Source organism: Eubalaena glacialis, chromosome 5, assembly GCF_028564815.1.
Source record: "Eubalaena glacialis isolate mEubGla1 chromosome 5, mEubGla1.1.hap2.+ XY, whole genome shotgun sequence".
Lineage (NCBI taxonomy): Eukaryota > Metazoa > Chordata > Mammalia > Artiodactyla > Balaenidae > Eubalaena > Eubalaena glacialis.
In genome coordinates this window covers 89,957,362-89,980,663 of record NC_083720.1, presented here as the reverse complement: position 1 = coordinate 89,980,663, position 23,302 = coordinate 89,957,362, and the positions used below count along the sequence as shown (strand labels likewise).

The window sequence follows — 23,302 nt, the reverse complement described above, 5'->3', positions numbered from 1 at the left end:
TAAATATATTCTGGCACTCCCTTCTGGCCTGCAGAGTTTCTGCTGAAAGATCAGCTGATAACCTTATGGGGATTCCCTGGTATTTTATTTGTTGTTTTTCCCTTGCTGCTTTTAATATTTTTTCTTGGTATTTAATTTTTGTTGGTTTGATTAATATGTGTCTCAGCATGTTTCTCCTTGGGTGTAGCTCTCTGTGCTTCCTGGAGTTGATTGACTATTTCCTTTCCCATGTTAGGGAAGTTTTTGACTATAATCTCTTCAAATATTTTTTCCGAACCTTTCCTTTTCTCTTTTTCTTCTGGGACCCCTATAATTCGAATGTTGGTGCATTTAATGTTGTCCCAGAGGTCTCTGAGACTGTCCTCAATTATTTTCATTCTTTTTCTTTATTCTGCCCCGTGGCACTTATTTTCACCTTTCTATCTTCCAGCTCACTTATTCGCTCTTTGCCTCAGTTATTCTGCTATTGATTCCTTCTAGTATATTTTTCATTTCAGTTATTGTGTTGTTCATCACTGTTTGTTTGTTCTTTAGTTCTTCTAGGTCCTTTTTAAACATTTCTTGTATTTTCTCAATCTGTGCCTCCATTCTATTTCTGAGATTTTGGATCATCTTTACTATCATTACTCTGAATTCTTTTTCAGATAGATTGCCTATTTCCTCTTCATTTTTTTGGTCTTGTGGGTTTTTAGCTTGCTTCTTTGTCTGCACATATTTCTCTGTCATCTCATTTTGTCCAACTTACTGTGTTTGAGGTCTCCTTTCTGCAGGCTGCAGGGTCGTAGTTCCTCTTGCTTCTGGTGTCTGCTCCTGGTGCCCTGGTGGGTGAGGTTGGTCCAGGGGCTTGTGTAGACTTCCTAGTGGAAGGGACTGGTGCCTGCACTCTGTTGGGTGGAGCTGAGTCTTGTCCCTCTGATGGGTAGGGCCACGTCAGATGGTGTGTTTTGGGGTGTCTGTTAGCTTAGTATGACCGTAGGCAGGCTGTCTGCTGATGGGTGGGGCTATGTTCCTGTCTTGCTAGTTGTTTAGCGTGAGGTGTTCAGTACTGGAACCTGCAGGCAGTTGGGTGGAGCCTGGTCTTGCTGTTGAGATGGAGACATCCGGGAGAGCTCACACTGATTAATAGTCCCGGGGGGCCAGGAATTCTCTGGTGGTCCAGCATCTTGGACTCAGCACTCTTATCCTGGAGGCTCAGGCCTGACCCCTGGCCGGGGAACCAAGACCCTGCAAGCCTCATGGCATGGTGAAAAAAAAAACAACAAAAAGGTAAAGAAAACAAACAAACAAAACCCAAGACAAATAGCAAAAACAAAAGCAAACAAACAGCAACAACAACAACAAAAAGAAAAGAAAACAGACAAACCCAAGACAAGTGGTAAAAGCAAAACCAAACAAAGACAGAGACACAAAGAAAAAAAACAAAGGAAAAAAAACAAGAGAACAACCAAACAAACAAAAGAACCCCAAATGAAAACAAACAATAAAAACAAAACTAACAAAAACAAAAAACAAAAAACAAAACAAAAGCAGAAAGCAAACTAAAACAAGCAAAAACATAAACAAACACACAAAAATGATAAAAAAAGATAAAAACAAAACAAAAAAGAAAAAACAAAAACAAGAAAAAGAACAACAAAAAAGTAAAGTAAAAATAGAAAAAAATATATTAAAAAATTTAAAGAAGAGAAGAAAATAAAAAACAACGGAACAAAATGAAACAAAAAATAGTAATAATAATATTTTCCCAGGGCCTTAGCTGTCAGTGTCTTTGCCCCTGTTGTGAGCCACAGCCAACCCCCGCCTCCCCAGGAGGCCCTCCAATGCCTCTAGGTAGGCCTCTGGACCCGCTCTGGGCACTGTGGGGCAGCTCCGATGCTGACCTGGCCCAAGTCCCTTGTGTACTTGCCCCCAAAGTCTACAGCTGCTGAAGCTAGACCAGTCTCAGTTGTGGGATTCATGTATTCCACAGACGCAGGGTTTACCAAGCTGATTGCTGGGATTTAATCTGCAGCTTGTGCAGCTGCATGGAGAGACTTCCATTCCTCTTCCTTAGTTGCACAGCCCCTGTAGCTCAGCTTTGGTTTTGGCCCCACCTGTGAATGTGGGCCACCCTCAGGCGTCTGTTCCCCACCTGGGTGAGAGGGGGCAAAAGCAGTGGCTGATTGGGGCACACTTACTTGCTCAGGCCAGGGAGGGATAAGGCGGCCACAACTGGGACATGTGCGAAGTGTCTGTGGCGGCAGAGACAAGCAGTTGGCCCTGGATCACAGGACCTTCTGCAGTGGGAGGCTGTTCAGGCTCCCAGGAAGGTGGGGGCAGTGACCTGCACTTGCTCACAGTATCCTTGGTGGCAGCAGAGACAGCAGTAGTGGTCTGCGTCCACCTCTGGGGTCCAAGATGGCAGCTGCGGCTCGCTCCCGCCCCTGGAGCTCATGTAGGCAGTGCCCTGCCACCTGTGAATGCATGCAGAAAGAAGCTCCTATGGCAGGCTTGCCTGGATGGGGGAATTATTTCACAATGTTTATGTCTACAAAATCATCACAACATACACTTTAAATATCTTATAATTTTATTTTTCAATTACACCTTAATAAAGCTGAAAAAAATTGGCATATTGTAAGCATTTTCCTACATTATATATATATATATATATTTTAATTTTTATTTTATGGCTGTGTTGGGTCTTTTGTTTTCTGTGCGAGGGCTTTCTCTAGTTGCAGCAAGTGGGGGCCACTCTTCATCGCGGTGCATGGACCTCTGCGTGGGCCTCTCATCGTGGCCTCTCTTGTTGCGGAGCACAGGCTCTAGAGCGCAGGCTCAGTAGTTGTGGCTCACGGGCCTAGTTGCTCCGCGGCATGTGGGATCTTCCCACACCAGGGCTCGAACCTGTGTCCCCTGCATTGACAGGCAGATTCTCAACCACTGCGCCACCAGGGAAGCCCCCCTACATTATATTTTTAACACATAATATTTCATTAATTATCTATATAATCATGATTTTATCTATTCAATAAAATTTTCATTTTCCTTTGATTGAAAATACTCACTATTAGTCCCCACTCCCAGAGATTTTGATTTAATTGTTCTGGAATGGAATCTGGGCATAGATATTTTATAAAGTTTGCCAGGAAATTTTAATGTACAGCCAGGAATTGGAAGCACTGCTCTAAGTTACACAGCCAAAGTACTTTCCAAAAGGTTGTACTGATTTATATCAGAATGTTATATACAGCACACAGCTGTTTTCACCAGCACTGATCATTATGTTTACAGTTTGAGTGGTCAAAGTGTGGTCCTCAGTCTCAGCAACATTGGCATTGCTCAGAGATTATGAGAAATGCAGTATCCCTCTGGGCCTTTCTTTGCCCCTTCGAATCAGGATCTAAGTTTTAACAAGATCCTCTGGTGGTTTGAACACACATTAAAGTTTGAGAACAGCTGATGTAAAATACCTTAATTTGATAAGGCAAAAACAATATATTTTTATTTGAACTTGCAGTGGGTTCAACTTTTGAAATTAAACTTCCATTTTTGGCTCTTCTTTTAGAATTGTCCATTTCCATCCTTTGCCTGTTTTAAAATTAGGGCTATTTTCTGAGATGTTTTGAAGATTTGAAAAACCTGATGGGTTTAAAAAGGAACATGAATGAACTATGAAATAGAGATCTATTGACACTGAAGTTTAAATCTGTCTAGAAGCAAATGACACAAAAGAGAGATAGGGGAGAATGTTTTGAACAAAGGAATAATATTTAAACTGATCCTTATTTAGGGCTCTTAGCATTTATATCTCTTTTCTTGGCATTTATGAAATACCCATTCATTCATTCATTCATTCAGTATATTTTCTGACTGTCCCTATATAATACAGTGTACTAGTGCTATGAGTCTCTATGGCCATAAGGAAGTTTGTTTGCTCATCTTGGGCCTTACAATCTATTTGGTATGGTCACATGTGTGCAAAGTTATCTAATGATAAAAATTTTGTTGATTATGTTTGATTGAGTACTAACTGTATGGCTCAGATATCGGGCTCATCTAGACATTAGAAAATGGGTAGTGGAAGGAATGGAACTCACATCCATTGTAAGTGAACATTGAACATGTGAACATTGCATGTGAACACAAAGCTTAACCTGTATGTGTTCCATCTTATTCAATTCCCATGATAACTCTGTAAGGTAGTCAGTACATTTGGATCATAAATCATGTGAAGAGTTGAACAGTGATTGTTATTGGTGACAAATCAAATAAAATTTATTTGGGGGAGGAGGGGGACAACTTTTCCTTACATAAGAATTCCAACTAGTAAATGTAGAAAGAATGAGGGAAATAGTAAATTACCATCAGAATGCCACAGTAATCATTGCTGCAGGCAAGATCCACAGATGAATGCTAAAATTAGTGGTCAAAATTTTAAGGAGAAACAATATTTGCATAGCCAAAAATTATCTCTTCCAAATATTTATTTAGTCCAAAGAGAAACATAGTAAATTTATAGTGGAAAAACCTAGCAGATATCACTTCAACATCGCATAAGACATAAATGATACCATTTATCCCCTGAGGAAGGGCACATCACCTCTGTGGAATGCTTCCTCAAAATTTATAACCTCAATCTAATTATGAGAAAACATTGGAAAAATTCAGATTGGGATAGTCTGCAAAACGCCTGACCAGTACTCTTCAAAAATGTCAAGGTCATTAAAGACAAAGAGAGACTGAGGGGTTGTCACCAATTGGAAGTGGCTAAGGAAACATGGCAACTAAATGAAGTGTGGGACCATGAATTACATCCTGGAACACAAAAAGAATAGTAGAGGAAAAACTGGTGAAACCCACTTAAAGTCTGTAGGTTAGTTAATAATATTGTGCTAATGTAAATTTCTTAGTTTTGATAATTATACCATAATTATGTGAGATGTTAACATTATGGGAAGTTGGTTGAAGAGTATATGGAAGTTCACTGTACTATCTTTGCAATGCTTTTATAAGTTTAAAATTATTTCCAAATAAGAAGTTAAAACATAAAAAACTTTTTATACTATCAAGGAAAAAGTCTGTGCCTCTTCATCTTGATTCAGCCCTCAACATAGGACTGCAATCTTAACCATCTTAAAGAAAAAGAAGAAATAAAAAAATATAAATGTAATTAGGTTTTCCTTTTGTAAAGAGTGACCATTTCATTCCAGAATACAGAAGTATTGGCTGTATAGAGCCACTTCTTCACTGTCAGAGGGTCTGCAAAGCATTGCTCCTGTGAGACGAAAATTACATATTATACAGAATCATAGGCACTTCTGAAACTTCTCTTCACAATCAATAAAGTTTCATCTTGGTCATAATGTATCCCAGCCTGCTTATTTTCACTTTGTAATTAAAAAAGAAGATGGAAATAACAGTATATGTTTATATGTTACTTTATATTTTGCAAAGGAGTTTTAAATTTATATTTCACTTTATCTTCACCAACCCTATGAGACAGGGTAGTTATTATCAGCAGCCTTGTTTTGTGATTTCAAAATATAGGCTGTGAGATATTCATTATGTTCGAAGGACACAGTTATTGTTTGGTACTGTTTTCTACCTCCCTGAAACTTTCCTACACTCTCTGAAAGTGAAAGTGGAAAGTCAAATTCTCTTGTCCTTACAGGTCAGAAAACAGGGTAATACTTATAATGTAATTAATAATAATAATAATAATAACACCCAGCCTTTATTGCATTCTTAAAATATGCCAAAGAATTTGCCAAGTATTTTCTAAACATATAATCTCATTTAATCTTTTTTACAATTTTACAAGGGGGTTGAAGCAGACATGGAGAGGATTGACATCTGATAGGATGTGATGGGCAGGAGAAGAGGGAAGCATGAAGGGTTATAATGATTCTAAACTTTGGTGATGTGGCATGTGGTGGGACTACTAACAAAAATAGGGGGTACAAAAAGAGGAACATAAGGGAAGATGATTTCATTTTTGAGTATGTTGTGTGTACTATCGACCCTACAGTATGCCTCCTATTTGACTTCTTTAAAGCATTTAGAATAATTTGTGAAGGCTAAAAAAAAATTTAAATGTGCATTTTATTATAGTGGTTCAGAGACTGAGATTTGATCAGATATGAGAATGTAAGCTTATAACTTTCAGCAGACTCTTCCAGTAGCCACTTGCTTGGCATGGTGCACAAGCTTCCCTAAGCAAGTTTCTGGAAATTGCACTGGTACAGCAATGCAATTGCTGGGGAGAAATTCCTTTGAAAAGCCCATCAGACTACAATTACAGTGTGTGGGGCAGATGGGGCGTGGAGGCGTTAAATGTTTGACAATTAACTATGAGATGCTTGCTGACACAAAGTCTGATTTGAACAGAGATTAAAAAAAATACGTCTACAGGTATTATCGTACATGGGTTTTCCCTCTCTGTAACCCCGCAACTACATCCCTTGGAGTGGAGGACAATGAGGAGAGACACTGCATTATTAAGCAGTCTTACATCAGCTGATCAAACACACACAACACCCACAGGACTGTGCAAAACAGTCTTTCAGGTCAGAGACAAGTCCTTCAACCCACACAACTCCACGGGGCCCAAGGGTTCAGTCATCCTCACCACTTATTTACAGACAAGAGACCCTTCATCTCTCATAGAAATATAGAAGCATAGTTTATGCTTCTATATTGCTTTATACTTTGTAGGAGAAAAAACAAATCTTCCTTGAACTTATATCTTTTCCATGGCCTCTAGATTCGTTTAATCTTTCTTGTCCCACTCTTTCTTGTCCCAGGTTTCCAGAGCAAGTTGATTCCCCACTGGATGGGGCTCATGAGGGGGTCTCATCCCATGGGTGGAGCATCTACCAGCCGGTCAGACCTTCCACACTGCCGAGATGGACCACCTCTTAGCCGGTCTTGCATTTGGTATTATCCCTAAAATCACTCTCTTCCCTTCCTTTACTTACCTTTCTTCTCTACCAAATGCCTCCCCCTCCCCTGTTATCCTTGGTAGGCATGTCACAGTGATGGGGAGGGATGAAGGATAATATACTAAATCATCTCATTGATATAAATTTTCAGGTAGGGAAAAGGAGGAAAAGAGGCTTCCAGTGATAGGAAGTTCCAACATCACTTCTCACGCAGACAGATCAACAGAGATCATTAAAGATTTCTTACTGTACAAAAATCCCTTTAAAAATTTAGGGAATTAGGTTGTATAAATTATGGTTAATCAATAAAGTAGAACACAATTTAGATATTAAAATCGTTTAAGCAAAATAATAACAGGAGAAAATACTTATGGTATAGAGTTGAGTGGAAAAAGCATGTTACATAACAGTATATATTACTGCAGAATAAGCTCAACTCTGAAAAAAATACATAAAATATGCACAGAAAAACGTGACTAGAAAGTATTTATCAACAGGTGAAGGTAACATGTGAATGGTGGGATTTGAGTGACTAATTTTCTTTCTTATAATTTTCTGCATTAAAAAATTTTTCTATCTGCTTCTACTTTAAAAAGCAAAGTCATAATAATCAGCTGGTGACTGGCTGAAAGTCTCATTATTTGATAAACTGCACCAGCTCCAAAAATAGTGGATATTTTTATAGTCTTGGTATAATAATGTGTTTTACTTTTTAAATGGAAACATGTATACATATTCAAAGTAAGCAGAATAACTTGTGTAATATTTTGGAGTCTAGCATACACATATACACATATACTCACACACCCTCCATATCAGAGTCTTGTTCAGTTTTTCTTTATTCATGACAAAAGGGGACCATTAACATTTAATTTTTGAGAATTCCAGATGTATTGTATTTTTAATGAATAATCACTTCTTATTTGATATATGGTGACATGAGGCACCATGTGGGGTTGTTCCTAAATTAACAGAATCAGCAACCAAGCCCCAGTTGAGAACAGGGGTGAGTATCCACATTCTTAGTTTCAGGGGTGAGTATCCACACTCCTAGTTTCGGGGGTGAGTATCCACACTCTTAGTTTCGGGGGTGAGTATCCACATCAGGTATTGGGACCGGCCACTTCCTTGAGCATCATACACCTTTTGATTGTTCATAGATCTTCCCCCTGCCAGAGATACTGTAGAATGGGTTAGGAGTAAAGATCAGGAATGGAATCCTGGTTTCAGTAATGATAAAGTCATTTGGACTGATTCTCCCTGCTCAAGACAAGTAAAAACTGAATGATACACAAAAATTTTAAAACCATCAAAGAGTTAATCAGATAGTGTGGAATTACTAGGCTAAGATCCAGGAGGGGATGGAAATCTAGAGAGGAGAGTCCAGCATTTAGGGCCATTTTTGCGCTGATTCTAGTTGCTGATCTAGAAGAGTTTGTTTAATAGTCTGGCCAGCCTGAAGGGACAGCAGTCAAGAGTCCAGGGCCCACCAAAAGTGGGAGCCCTGGAAAGTTACACCTGTGGTTGATTAGGGACCTGTAGGGGTGAAACAGAAGTAAGTCAGCCCTCGAGGGACTGCTGCCTGCCTTTCTGTTATTTGGAGGGCCCAGAAAAATCTCAAACTCTAAAACTGGATTAGGATGATCCAGTTTGTTATTTCCCTGGGCTCCTGGCAGAAACAAAAATAATACTCTCTGGCACTAATTGTTTCTACAAAAATTTTTAGCAACAAAGTTCGACATATTATCAAAGATAACCTGATTCAATAGGAGGGAAGATCCTATGGGAAGAATGAGAAGAAAAATAGAAAATAGGAAGCAATGGATGGGGAATCAAGATAATTAGAATTATACCTTGCTTTGAAAAAACTAAGACTATATTCAAAGAAATAAAAGCAAGCCTTGAAAACTTTGACAGGCAACAGAAAACTGTATAATACAGTGTAGCCGATTTCAAAAAGAGCCAAGTATAAATTCTGGAACTGAAAATGTCAATAAACAAAATTAAGAGAACCAATGGATGGGTTTAACAGCATGTTAGATACAGTTGGAAAAAGAACTCATGAATTCATAGGTCCAAAGGTTAGAATGTAGCGTGAAAGTAAGCATCCTTAGCAGTACATATTGACATCCAGGAGGTTGAATTCAAAATATTGAGGATGCAATCTGCAACATGAATCTGTCCACAACACCAGTGGAATCCACCTGGAATGGTAGTGGGAGGGCAGTGTGTTTATCTGCACAGAAAGTGATCTCATATGTGCTATCTTCCTTCTATGATTTCTAGTCTATGACTTCTCAATTATATTCTCAGTTACATAGGGACACTGAAATAAAGTGGAAGGATCTTTGGGTCCTAAAAATATTTAATAGATTCTATAAGGGACATAAGTACAGTACTTGTTGAGATGTTCTTATATGTAATGTCTTCTTGCAGTTTAAAGGAAGTTTAATTCAAATTAGCTGTTCTTTTAAATTTTATTCTGAAGTGAATAATTGTTGCAATTATTTGTCCTATGTGTTGGTCTAAAATCTGTCATAACCCATTTCGTATTGGGTATATGGTTACCTGTTTTAGTTTAACAAATTTAAAGTTTTAACTATATTAATAATTAAAAGTTCAGCTTGTGTTTGCTTAGTCCCCTTGAGTTTCTTGAATGTGGCTTCTTACATCTTAGATCTTATATCTTACATCTGCCGGTCAGGTTTGCCAATATTTTACTGGGAGGATGGACCTGCATTTTTATGGCCCTTTAGTGTGACTTTGTTTCCTGGCCTGCAGAGGCCTTCTTATCCAAGGGATACTTAGACAGTTGAAGGAGTTATAGAATTTGGTTCCTTCTTTCCAAGTCACTCCCATGGTATTATAAGGCATCAGTCACTTATATATTGATACTTTGCTCATACACTCTCTGATTTTCCTTAAATGTTGTCCTTAATCACCCTTCCTCCTGAATACTTGAGTTCTTACTTGGGTTTATGTATGGCTATCATATTTGAGGCTTAATTTGTTTTTAGAAGTACCTTGTCCCCCAAAAGGGGCTATTGCTGCTTTTTCTTTGACTCTAGCTGGTTCATTACACTTGTAGTTTTTCTTTCTCAGGGCCACTAGGGGGTGATATTTTCTATCTCTTAGTCAGCATTTCTAGCAAACCATATCAATTTGCCATATCAATTTGCAAACATTGTGGGCTAATATTTTAAAATACTAACCAGTAATTTTTTGGGTATATTTTAAAAAATTAATAGACTTAAAAAATCAGTTTTAGGTTTACAGAAAAATTGAGCAGAAAGTACAGAGAGTTCCCTTTTATCCCCTTTTCGTCTCCCACACAGTTAATCTTATTGTTAACAGCTTGCGTTAGTGTGGTACATTTGTCACAATTGATGATCCAATAATGACACATTTTTATTAACTAAATCCCATAGTTTACATTAAGGTTCACTCTTTATGTTGTATATTATGTGGGTTTTACAAATGTGTAATGATGTGTACCTACCATCTCAGTATCAAACACAATAGTTTCATTGCCCTAAAAATCCTCTGTGCTTCACCTGTCCAACCCAACCTTCTCCCAAAACTCTGGCAGCCACTGATCATTTTACTGTCTCCACAGTTTTGCCTTTTCCAAAATGTCATCCAGCTGGAATCATACAGTGTGTATCTAGCAGATTGGCTTCTTTTGCTTAGTAATATGCATTCAAGATTACTTCATGACTTTCTGTGGCTTGATAGCAGAATAATATTCCACTGTATGTTGTACCACAGTTTGTGTATCCATTCAGCTATTGAAAGACATCGTGTTTGCTTCCAAGTTTGGCGATTATGAGTAAAGTTGCTATAAACATTTTTATTCAGATTCTTGTGTGAACGTAAGTTTTCAACTCATTTGGGTAAATACTAAGGAGTGCAATGCTGGATTACGTGGCTAAGAGTATTTTAAGTTTCGTAAGAAACTGCCAAACTGTCTTCCAAAGTAGCTGTACCATTTTGCATTTCTACCAGCAATGGATGAGAGTTCCCGTTGCTCCACATCCTTACCAGCATTTGGTTTTACTGGTGTGTGAATTTTAACCTTTCTAATAGGTATTCAGTTGTATCTCATTGTTTTTGAATTTGCAATTTCATGCTGACATATGATGTTGAGCATTTTTTCCCATATTCCAAATAAGTGCCATCTGTATGGTGTTTCTTTTGGTGTCTGTTCAGATTTCTTGCCCATTCAAAAAAATTGGGTTGCTTTTTTTCTTATTGTTGAATTTTATGAATACTTCGTATGTTTTGGATACCAGTCCTTTATCAGATATATGTTTTGCTAAGATTTTCTCCCAGTCTATGGCTTTCTTTTTATTCTCTTACCCCTATCTTTGGCAGAGCAGAAAAATTTAACTTTAATGAAAGTCTAACTTACCATTTTTTCTTTCATGGAGAGTACTTTTGATATTGTATCTAAAGAGTCATCTCCAAATCTAAGGTCATGTAGATATTCTTTTTGTATATTCTAGGGATCTTTATTTTTACATTTTACATTTAGGTCTATGAGCCATTTTGAGTTAATTTTTTGAAAGGTGAAAGGTCATTATCTAGATTCTTTTCTTTCTCTTCATCTGACAATGATTTTATATTATCATTTTATGATCTGGTCTTTTCTCTAACACTATTGATTAAATTTGATTTTAATTTTTGGTAATTTAGAAAAGTTTCTTTCAACTTTATAACTTGCTATGCAAACCCACGTTCAAACCCCATCTCCACCAAATGCTAGCTCCTGAGTGACCTTGGAAATGTTACTTATACCAAGCTTTAGATTTTCCTGTTGTTAAAATAGGGGTGTTACTTTTAACCCTATGTCTCTTCCATTATATTTAGACATGCACTGTCCAGTATGGTAGCCACTAGCCAAATGTGGCCATTAAGCACTTGAAATGTGGCTAGTAGTTTAAACTGAGATGCAAATTGAAACACACATCTAGTTCCAAAGATTTAGTAACCAAAAAAAAAGAAAATTAATTAATTAATTTATTTATTTTTGGCTGCATTAGGTCTTCGTTGCTGCGTGCGGGCTTTCTCTAGTTGTGGTGAGCGGGGGCTACTCTTTGTTGCAGTGCGTGGGCTTCTCATTGCTGTGGCTTCTCTTGTTGCGGAGCACAGGCTCTAGGCACGCAGGCTTCAGTAGTTGTAGCATGCGGGCTCAGTAGTTGTGGCTCACAGGCTTAGTTGCTCCGCAGCATGTGGGATCTTCCCAGATCAGGGCTTGAACCCGTGTCCCTTGCATTGGCAGGTGGATTCTTAACCTCTGCACCACCAGGGAAGCCCCAAGATCATTAATTTTTTGTATTATATGTATGTCAGGGTATACTATTATATATATATTGGGTTAAATAAAATATATTATTAAAATTAACTTCACCTACTTCTTTTTACCTTTTCCTGTGGCTACTAGAAAATTTTAAATTACATATGTGATTCATATTGTATTTCTATTGGATGGCATTTCTCTCTAGACTTTGGTATCCATTACCTTACCAAGAGTAAATTAGAGTTCAATTTTCCAAAAATATTTTGCACTTCTTACATAGAATGCTCTCAGTATATATTATTTCCCTTTGCTTTGTACTCCAAGCAGAACTTGTCACCTAGAACATAGGAGGTGTTATTATGAACTTTTTGCTTTCTAATAAGGACATAAATAGGATTATTGCAAAAATAACACAAAATACAGAGGAAGAAAGAGCAAATACAACTGGGTAAAAGTGTTGAGGCAGAGACAGATTAATTATAAGGCCAATAAAGTTTAAGCTGCAGGGACTTTCACTCACACAGGCTCCTTCCGGGGCCCTGAGAGTATGTGTTTGTGGGGTCTTATGTTTGTAGCTCTTGAAAATGCAAGATATTTTAATCACAACCAGTGAAGACATCTGTTTCTCTCCACGTTGACTTTTCTTTCATCATACTTTGTGTCAATGGCATTGGGGTTATCACAGGCATTTTCGAGATCTGCCTCAAGAGGGTTGAATTGGGGAGATATTGAATTTGGGTTTAGTGGGCTATATGTATGTGGCTTGTGAATAAGTTGCCACTTTAGAAATGGCTTCAGGAATACTCCTACCCCCTACTGTCTCAATGTACCAAGTGTTGGGACACCAAAGTGAAAGGCGAAAGTTGGCATTGCCACATGAACTTGTCTTGTGGTGCTTGGCAGCAGAAGTATGAGTAATGAAAGAGAAAAAAGGTCTGTAATGTTTGAAGCCAGAAACTAGTCTGTGTAAAATTCTACCAATCAGACCGTAAAACTGAAAGCAGAGGTTTCAGTTTTCACTGATGCCTCCTTTAAAGGGAAGAACTTTTCTGCCAGGAATATATTTGATATTGCAGCACATACAATTATACATTTACTATAGCTTTTTTCTTTTTTGGTGGGAATTGAATAAATTTGATTTTATCAGAGTTACTGTGTGTGTAGGGCACAGACTAGCAGTACAATAAGCAACGAGAATGTCTGTGTGTAAAGTCACACACATGTGGTAGATCACTATGCTATTTTCAATATATAACCAGGGAGAGGATTAAAAAATATGAATGCAACATCATTCAAAGTTATTCTCAAAATTTGGTGAGGATTCTTAGGGGTCCCTGAGATTCTTTTGATAGGTCAGTGAGATAAAACTATTTTTATAATAATATAAAGATTTCATTTTCCTTTGTCATTCCCATTCTATGAAGAATATACAGTAGAACTTTCCAGCAGCTACATATGTCATACTGTGACAGATGAAGATTGAATGCAGAAGCCGATAAGAGAATCCTAACATCTTTTATTAAGTCAGACATGAGAGTTCAAAGATAAAACCATTCTTCTCACTAAATTTTGTTAATTAAATTGAGCGTTCTCATCAAATTAAAAAAGTTATTTTTAATTTAAAAGGGATGATATTTGTATTGACATGTAATTTATATGTTATTGATATTTTAAAATGAATTAATAACTAACATTTAATATTTTGTAGTTTTAATTTCTACCATCAAAAATGTTTTCAATGATCAAATTCTTGTTCCAGTAGGTCCTCATTTAATTTCGTTGAAAGCTAAGAACAAGAAACTACCTGAGTTGTAAAAGGCCATTGTCATTCTCAACATCAGCTCCAGTATTTGAAATTCTTTGTTTTGTGTCCTGGAGGTTTTCTATGACATAGCACTTTTCCACAGTGAGATCAGTGATAGATGAGACATAGGTCTTTCTTCTGTAATGTGAGAAAAGAGTGACTATGAAAGGAGAGGAAGAAAAGTAGTACATGTTCTCAGGCAGATTTATCTTAGGAAAGTCCATATGTGGGATGTAAGTGTGGAAACTGAGCTCTTAAATCCATCTGTTTGCCTTTAGCCTTGGGAAGTTTTCAGGTTCCGCCAAGTGTAGCATACCCAGGAAGACACCTGACCTCGATGGTTTAGCTGGCAATTATATACCTACACTAATAATTAAAGTATATTGAGGAAGACCAGGTAGAAGATGTGGGGCTGGAAGGACAGGTAATTTTAATTGGTTTGAAGGATATTGAAAGTAAACAAAATGAATTTCTACAGTGGTTTGGAGTTTACAGAGCACTGTCATGTATTACCTATTTTGATCATCTTGTTAACCTTGTGGGGTATCTATAACAGGTTTTTCCCCCCATTTTACAGATAAGAAAAATGAGGCTCAGAGAGAATGTTTTTTGATAGAGGGTTACCTAGGAAATCTTTTGATTAGCACTTTTAATTAGTATCACATGACATTAATGGCAAAGCACTTTTGGAAAATTAAATCCTAATTTACTCTTGTTTGGCTATAAAAACCTTAACAATTCATAATATGTTATTCAGCTCTGCAAATCTGAAACACTGTGGCTAATAAATCTTTAACCACTAGTAAAATTTTAACCACCTGAAAAACATAACATGGAATATATTTTGTGGGTGTATATTTAGGTTTTTTCCATACTGATGGGGCTGACTCAAATATAATGAGGAATGTTATTAAACCTATTCATATCTTTCCTATGTGGGACCTCTACTGTAGTTTATAGTAATCCCTCCCACTCCCTCCCACTCTGAATGAACTGCAGTGGTCTGGGTTATAAATTTAAATCACACTAAATTCTACCTTTTAGGTGTGCAGAGCAAGAGTCTCACCTTTAGTGGATACTTTTAAAATTTTTATTTTATTTATTTTTTTAAATTGAAGTATAATTAATTTACAATGTTGTGTTAGTTTCATGTGTATAAAAGTGATTCAGTTATATATATATATGTGTGTATATATATATTCTTTTTCAGATTCTTTTCCATTATAGGTTATTACAAGATATTGAGTATAGTTCCCTGTGCTATATTGTAGGTCCTTGTTGTTTATTTTATATACAGTAGTGTGTATATATTAATTCCACACTCCTCATTTATCTACCCCCCCCATTATCCCCTTTGTTAACCATAAGTTTGTATTCTGTCTATGAGTCTATTTCTTTTTTGTAAATATGTTCAATTGTATCATTTTTTAAGATTGCACATATAGGTGATATCTTATGATATTTGTCTTTCTCTGACTTACTTCACTTCATATGATAATCTCTAGGTCCATCCATGTTGCTGCGAATAGCATTATTTCATTCTTTTTTATGGCTGAGTAGTATTCCATTGTATATATATACCACATCTTCTTTATCCATTCATCTGTCGATGTACGTTTGGGTTGTTTCCATGTCTTGGCTATTGTAAATAGTGCTGCAATGAACGTTAGGGTACATGTATCTTTTCAGATTATGGTTTTCTCTGGATATATGCTCAGGAGTGGGATTGCTGTATCATATGGTAGTTCTATTTTTAGATTTTTAAGGAACCACCATACTGTTCTCTATAGTGGTTGTACCAATTCACCTCCCACCAACAGTGTAGGAGGGTTCCCTTTTCTCCACACCCTCTCCAGCGTTTATTGTTTGTAGAGTTTTTGATGGTGGCCATTCTGACCGGTGTGAGGTGACACCTCATTATAGTTTTGATTTGCATTTCTCTAAAAATTAGCAATGTTGAGCATCTTTTCATGTGCTTTTTGGCCATCTGCATGTCTTCTTTGGACAAATGTCTATTTAGATCTTTTGCCCATTTTTTTGATTGGGTTGTTTGTTTTTTTGATATAGAGCTGCATGAGATGTTTGAATATTTTGGAGATTAACCCCTTGTGGGTTGCTTCATTTGCAAATATTTTCTCTCATTCTGTGGGTTTTCTTTTCGTTTTGTTTATGGTTTCCTTTGTACAAAAGCTTTTAAGTTTAATTAGGTCTCATTTGTTTATTTTTGTTTTTATTTTCATTATTCTAGGAGGTGGATCCAAAAAGATATTGCTGCAATTTATTGCAAAGAGTGTTCTGCCTATGTTTTCCTCTAAGAGTTTTATAGTATCCAGTCTTACACTTAGGTCTTTAATCCATCCACTTTGTGTTTATTGTTGTATATGGTGTTAGAGAATGTTCTAGTTTCATTATTTTACATGTAGCTGTCCAGTTTTCCCAGCACCACTTATTGAAGGGCTTGTCTTTCTCCATTGTATATTCTTGCCTCTTTTGTTGTAGATTAATTGACCATAGGTTCATGGGTTGATTTCTGGGCTTTCCATCCTGTTCCATTGATCTGTATGTATGTTTTTGTGCCAGTACCATGCTGTTTTGATTACTGTAGCTTTGTAGTATAGTCTGAAGTCAGGGACCGTGATTCCTCGAGCTCTTTAGCAGGTATTTTATCAATTTCATTTCTTACTCAGACATAGCAAATTAAAGATTAAATGCCATAATCACTAGCTCTGTGTATAAGCAACTTGAGGACAGACAACATGAATTATAATTCTTGACTTCCATGGCATATTTTAGATGCACATGTAATTTGCTTTTAATTTGCATATTGAAAATTAAATTTGTGGCTCTTATGGGATAGAATGGGTCATAAGGTGGTTGTGAGGAAATTAGAACTGTTCTTACACAGCTGGATGTCCACTCCCATGACTGCAGCATTGTCTGCTTCCAAAGAAAGTCTAGACCAAGAGCATCATCTAAGTATCCTGAGGTAATGGAGTTTCTGAAATTGTCCAACTTTCTTTCACCCCCAAAGAAGAAAAAGAGTCAGTTTCAAAATACATTTTAATATACATATCTTCTGGGTCCAAGGTGGCATAATGTTATATTTTAAAGATAAATTTATCCATTTAATTAGTATATTCTTTTTCAGAAGTCAGTATTCCCCAGGAAGTGTATATCTTCTGAAATTTCAAGAAAAATTTTTTAGGTAAACTAAGAATTAATTTCTTCTGATGCTCTCCAGTATGTCTCAGTCTATTCCATAATATGATCAATGAAAAAGATTCTTATGTATCACCACATTTGAGGTGGCTTAGTTGAAAAAATTTGAGACAGCTTACTAAATTCCTGGAAGAAAAAAAAGACACTTTTTAAATGTAGGTAAAGGCATATTGAATTTAAACATTTTTTACTTGAGATCAAAATTTCTTTTTTTGGAGCAAGAGTATCAATAGCAAATCATTCTTTTGTCCATTTGGATATTTGGAACATGTGGGTCTGGACATCCTCACAGGTTAAATGATTATCTCTGTCTGTTAATGCTAGAAGAGCTGATTTTTGCAACATTTCTTAAGTCCCATCTGAGGGGAGTGGCACATGGGGTCATGTACTGCGCTAACTCTAGTCTATTGCTAGTGGCAGCTTGCAACCTTCTGAAGCCTCAGAACCTTCCTTATGTTAGGAAGGTTCTGAGGCTCATCCATGCTTAGTGAATGGAAAAGAGTATCTTGATTGATTAACTGTGTCCTGTGTGTGTTTGAAGGGTGCGGGGGGGATAGGAAATGGAGAACACTGTCTGTTTCCAAATATTTCCAGCTCCGACCTAGCATGGAAAGTAAATTATGCTAGCAATTAAATGTCTTCTTTCTGGATAGATTCTATAGGGTTGGTAGCCCAGTAAAAATGCTCCCTCACATTGCTGGAATCAAATATGAGTGAGTAAGGGGGCTCCCTGATATTACTGGGATTTGTATTTGTCAAGGCAAGACAAAGAACTCCTCTCTCACTCTGCAGATGACTTTCATGGCCCTGGGGCACTTTCCTGGCTTGGAGAACTTACCTTTTGGTGACCCTGTGGTGGTTTCCTCAGTGGTGTGTGTGCCCTTTTGGATGCCTTTAGGGGTGGTCTCTGCAAAGTCGTCATCTGTGCCACTGGTAGCTGGGAAGGGGCCCTCTGGGGTTCCCTGGATGGCAGGATTTGCTCCTGCTTGTCCTGCAGGAAGGATTCCATTCTGGACATCTGGAGTAGCCTGACTGGTGGGCAGGATGGCTCCAGGAAATAAGGGATGGAAGATAAATCTTGTTAAGATTTGGGGGGTCGCTGGCTGGAATGAGAGAAGAAAATAGAAAACAAAGTCAAAGGAACACATTTAAAAGCTGGTCAACCAGCTTTTTCTTCTTTGAGGGCAGCAAGTTTGGGTAGGATTTACAGATGGAGAGGGTAGAGTCAGAAAAAACAGTAAAGATTGAGCATTCCTCAGAGGAAATGCCTCCCTCTCCCAAGCCAAGCCTGATGCTGGTTTCATTACTGGGATTCTTTGCTGTGCTCAGAAAGGGAAAGCCAGAATCAAGCCAGTCACAGGAAGAGGAATAATGCATCATTTGTTCATATCAGGTGTATCTGGAGGTAGAACTAAGGCAGAAAATCCATACAATTACAGGGGGCTGCATTTCTGTTATTGACCTAAACCATAGTCTCTCCTTTGCCCATATTTTTTTTTAGAGTAATTTAAGAGACTAAAAATTAATGGAAAAATTAGTTCAAGTAGATTAATCAATTCTTATCTCATGGTTTTCACCCCTTCAAGTTTCTTTTGATGTATTTTTCAAAGGCATTGGAATATTCAGTCAGAAACATTTCTTTTGGCAATTCAGCCACTGGTGTATTCCTTGAGGTTACTCAGTGGATCTTCTCTCTTTTGGACAGTCAATGATTTGCACACTGGTAATGAATGTTGTTGCTACTTACACTTGTTGTTGTTGTTTTTCCCCTGGGAATAAATTACTGTGAAAAGTTCTTCCTAAGAAGTAATAATTTGAAATTAGCTGGTTTTGGAGAGAGTTCAGGCAAGAACCAGTTCTCTGGGACCTCCCAGTTCTGACAGCATTCTCATAGGATAAAAAGCGTTGAGAACTCAAAATTAAGATACAGGTCCGTTTCTCTGAGTGTGGATCTCAATTGTTAGTTTGCATAAGCACCATCTGGAAGGCAGAAATATGCATTTTTAACCAGCGCTCCAAGTTGTCCTGGTTTGATGGTCCAGGACTGATGTTTGGAAAACAGTGTCTTAGATTTATGAGGTATTGAAACCAGAATTAGACTTATGCTGAATGAGAGATAGGAATAGAGTACAGAAATTTTCAAATTGGGAGTTGGGACTTTCATACATTTGAAATAAAGAAGGTGGCTTCCCTGGTGGCAAAGTGGTTAAGAACCTGCCTGCCAATGCAGGGGACACAGGTTCAAGCTCTGGTCCAGGAAGATCTCATATGCCGCGGAGAAACTAAGCCCGTGCACCACAACTACTGAGCTTGCGCTCTAGAGTCCGCAAGCCACAACTACTGAGCCCACCTGCCACAACTACTGAAGCCCGTGTGCCTAGAGCCCATGCACTGCAACAAGAGAAGCCACTGCAATGAGAAGCCTGCGCACCGCAATGAAGAGTAGCCCCCACTCACCATAACTAGAGAAAGCCCGTGCAGCGACGAAGACCCAATGCAGCTAAATAAATAAATAAATAAATAAACAAACAAATAAATAAATAAAATAAAGAAGGTGAGTGGTGCCCATCATTAAAAAATAAGGCAAAAATAATAGACTATAAATTACCAGTACACTCTATATAGTAAGGGTAAATATTGGTTCATAAAACGTGTGTGTGTGTGTGTTAGTTACATAAAAAATATAGCTGTTACTGTTTTGCCAAAAAAAGAAAAACAAAAAGAAAAACAAAACCATTTTTCTATCCACTGGTATAGTGGATAGAAAAATGGTTTTCAATCTGGATTTACTTTTTTTTTTTGACCTTTGGACCTAATTTGCTTAAGCTTTCCAAGCCTCAGTTTCTTTTTATATAAAGTTGGGTTAAAAATCTCTACTTTGTAATCTGGTGAGGATTAAAGGCAACACATGTAAAAAAATCTACTAAGGTGCCTGTTTTATAGAATCGGGTCAATAACTGGTAGATATGGGTGTTCATGTATCAGTGTTGGCAAAACAGCCCCATTACTTGATTTTATTTATGGACAGTCTAGCAAATCTCTACCTCTTTCATAATAGAAAGGTTTAAAAAACTGTCTTCCCAGATATTGCCTCAACTCTTTACTTCAGTGTCATGTTTAGATACCATATTAATTCAAATAATTTTTCTCTGAAAATGACTTATGGGAAAATGCATAGAAATGCCTAGTAATGGTACTATGAGTTTTATTTAGGTTCAGCCCTCTAGTTATTCATATGTATAGAGAAGAGTTCATTCATCGCCATAAGATGCTAGAAAAATAATAACTTTTTCTATAAACATTAAACATCTAAGTCAAAAAATTAATCCTTCCTGCACTAAATATCAATATGTGTATTATTCTAAATCTGCATGCATTTCAGTAACTTACAGTCCTACATTTTAATCAATACAAAGTTTAAAAATATGCATTGGCTTTCCGGATAGAACTGAATCTGACATCAATATGTGGAAAACAAAAGCTAAGTCAAATTAATGGGGACAAGTAGCTGGAGAAGGATGATGAAATCCCCAGCTAGACAAAAGATAGCCTAATGCGAGGACCTATAAAAATGTTCAGTTTATGATAGTATGCACCAGATTTAGGGGTTGTGGTCAAAAGTGACTATATGAGGATAGAAAACAGCATTGTGGTAGCAGTGAAAGGAATTTGAAATACTAGTAATTAATTTTTTTTTTTACCAATTCCTCTGAGCTTAGGATAGCACCCTAAAAGGAAAATAACACAAGTTATTAGACAGATTTTTAATATATTTGAGGCAAGGTATATATATATATATATATATATATATATATATATATATATAATAACTTAAAAACTTAAAATAGTTATAAATATTATAAAGAGATACGTGTTTATTTTCAACAATAATTTAAACTGCCTTTGTGATTTGTATCACAAAACTCAAGTCAGCACATGACATTGAACTACTAACGTTTATTATTTGAGTGATGGGAGGTCTTCTGCATTTCAGAAGTTACATATTTTCTGTAATTAGGTAATACATGCACATGAGGGGAGACTTGGAAGATGCAGAAAGCAATAAAAAATAATAATAATCCCATCATGCAGAATGTGATTTTTTTCCTGCAGATGTTTTTCAAACATTTCTTTCTTACATACTAGAAGTCATGTAATTTTTACAATTTGTGTCTTACCTTTTCTTTTAATACTACGCAACAATCATTTAACCACATTACCAACAAATTTTAATAAATATAATTTTGAATGGTCACAAAGTATTTGCTTTTATGTTGTACAGTTTACGTAATAATTTTCCTTTTGTTTAAATGTAGGTTGCACCTAATATTCTTCTCTACTATAAAATTATTTTGATGAATTTATTTGTAAGTAAACCTTTGTTGTATTTCAGATTATTTCCTTGGAATGTGTTCCCATATGTGGAATTAAGAGTTAATATGAATTTTATACTTGATTCTGCTTTTAGAAGTAAAAGCTGCCATCTGATGTTCATATTTGATCTTGGGTCTTGGTAATTTTATCAGTGATCTCAAGAATTACCTTTCACAAAGGAAAATAGAGAGAGAGGAAAGTGTGTCATTTTTAGGGAAAAGATATATAGTTAATAAATAAATTTGAGATAAGAATCTCCCAAATCATTAATTATTAGATCAGCCCATTAATTTAATATTTTCTTAACAGTGTGGTTTAAAGGATTGACTGGTTGCTTCATCTGTGACATTTACTAACTGTGTTATTGTAAATAAATAACTAACTGTAAGTATTGCCAGTTACTCATCTTCATGTTAGAAATAAAAATATTGTCTATAAAAGATTGTTTTGAAGATTAGATGAGATAGAACATAATAAATAAAAAGTACTAGAACAGTGCCTGGCACATAGTAAGTGCTCAATAATTATTCTTGTTATTATCAGTGTCCATACAGTGCAAAGTAAATAGGAAACTTGGCAACTATCTGGTGAATTGAGATAGGATGAAATATTTCACACTAAGATGATTTAAAATAGAAATGTTATTACAAAATAATCTTACCTGGGCTCCAAGGTGTGCTACAATAACTGGTAACACCTGAAAAAAGAGTGAAAGACATAGGAAAATATATACTAAAAGGTAAGTTCTGGTAGATGATATAAATATTGAGACTTTTAAAAAGTATACAATATTTACTGAATAGATATTTGTTTAATGTATCATCTATGATCATATATATGGACTCATAGAGCAGGATGGGAATTGGAACTCATCCAGTTTGTAAAAAGAAGAAGATTAGACCCAGAGATTTAGAAACCAGTCCAAAGCAGCACATTTAAAAGGTAGAAGTTAGTAAATTGGATGAACAAAAAATAACTTTGATCTCAAGCTATTCCCAAACTTAAAATTATTCCAAGCAATCATGTTGATAAAATCCATGTGTTTCTTTTATATGGCATCTCAGAAGATATGTGAAAACATGTAATGGATATCTTAAAATATCAAGATTTCTTGAAGCATGTGTACTTAGTCTCATAATGGTTGCCTGGATATTTTGCTATTAAAATAGAACACTGGAAGGAAATTTTGGTTGATATTGTTCAACAACGCTCATCCTAACAGAGTTCTTAGAGCTAAGTGAGAAATACCACACTGGTCACTGATAACTACGTAAATGTTATGAATTTGTAGTTGGAAAGACCTGGGTGAGGAGTTGGTGTGCTCTAGCATTCTAAGAACTAACCATAGGGTGTGTCAGAAAGAACTAGGGTTTTAAGGTTTATTTTTATTTCTATAGAAACTCATAGAGTGTCACAAAAGTTATCAAAATGGGACTTTTAATATGCCAGACCTAAAAGATTTGAAAGTCTTATAAAAAGACTCTTAACTTTATTATTTCTCAAGAAGTTTGTACAGTAACCCCCCATAATGCCAAAAGGTAAAAAGTACACACATTTAAGAAAAAGCCTTACTCTCTGTCAGATCCCTGGCTACTGACCAAAAGCAACTCAGGGTGGCAATGGAAAAGTGGATTGAAGGGAAGGGACACAGGATTTGGGAGAAAACAAAATTGAAATTTCTTC

The 23,302-nt window shown here is 36.5% G+C and overlaps 2 protein-coding genes across 2 annotated transcripts in view; both read right to left on the bottom strand.

Moving 5' to 3' along the window:
• Window positions 1–1,958, bottom strand: part of AMBN (ameloblastin) — a 35,857-nt gene extending 33,899 nt beyond the window's left edge. Inside the window, 1 exon segment of the mRNA XM_061191019.1 lies at window positions 1,881–1,958. Within this exon segment, the coding sequence (XP_061047002.1) occupies window positions 1,881–1,958 (78 nt within the window).
• Window positions 1,959–2,333: 375 nt separating this feature from the next.
• Window positions 2,334–23,302, bottom strand: part of AMTN (amelotin) — a 28,570-nt gene continuing 7,601 nt past the window's right edge. The window contains exons 5-8 of the mRNA XM_061191018.1: window positions 22,281–22,316; window positions 20,947–20,973; window positions 18,084–18,348; window positions 2,334–2,494 (exon numbers count right to left, since the gene is read on the bottom strand). Of these exons, the coding sequence (XP_061047001.1) occupies window positions 2,334–2,494; window positions 18,084–18,348; window positions 20,947–20,973; window positions 22,281–22,316 (489 nt within the window). The remainder of the gene's footprint in view (window positions 2,495–18,083; window positions 18,349–20,946; window positions 20,974–22,280; window positions 22,317–23,302) is intronic.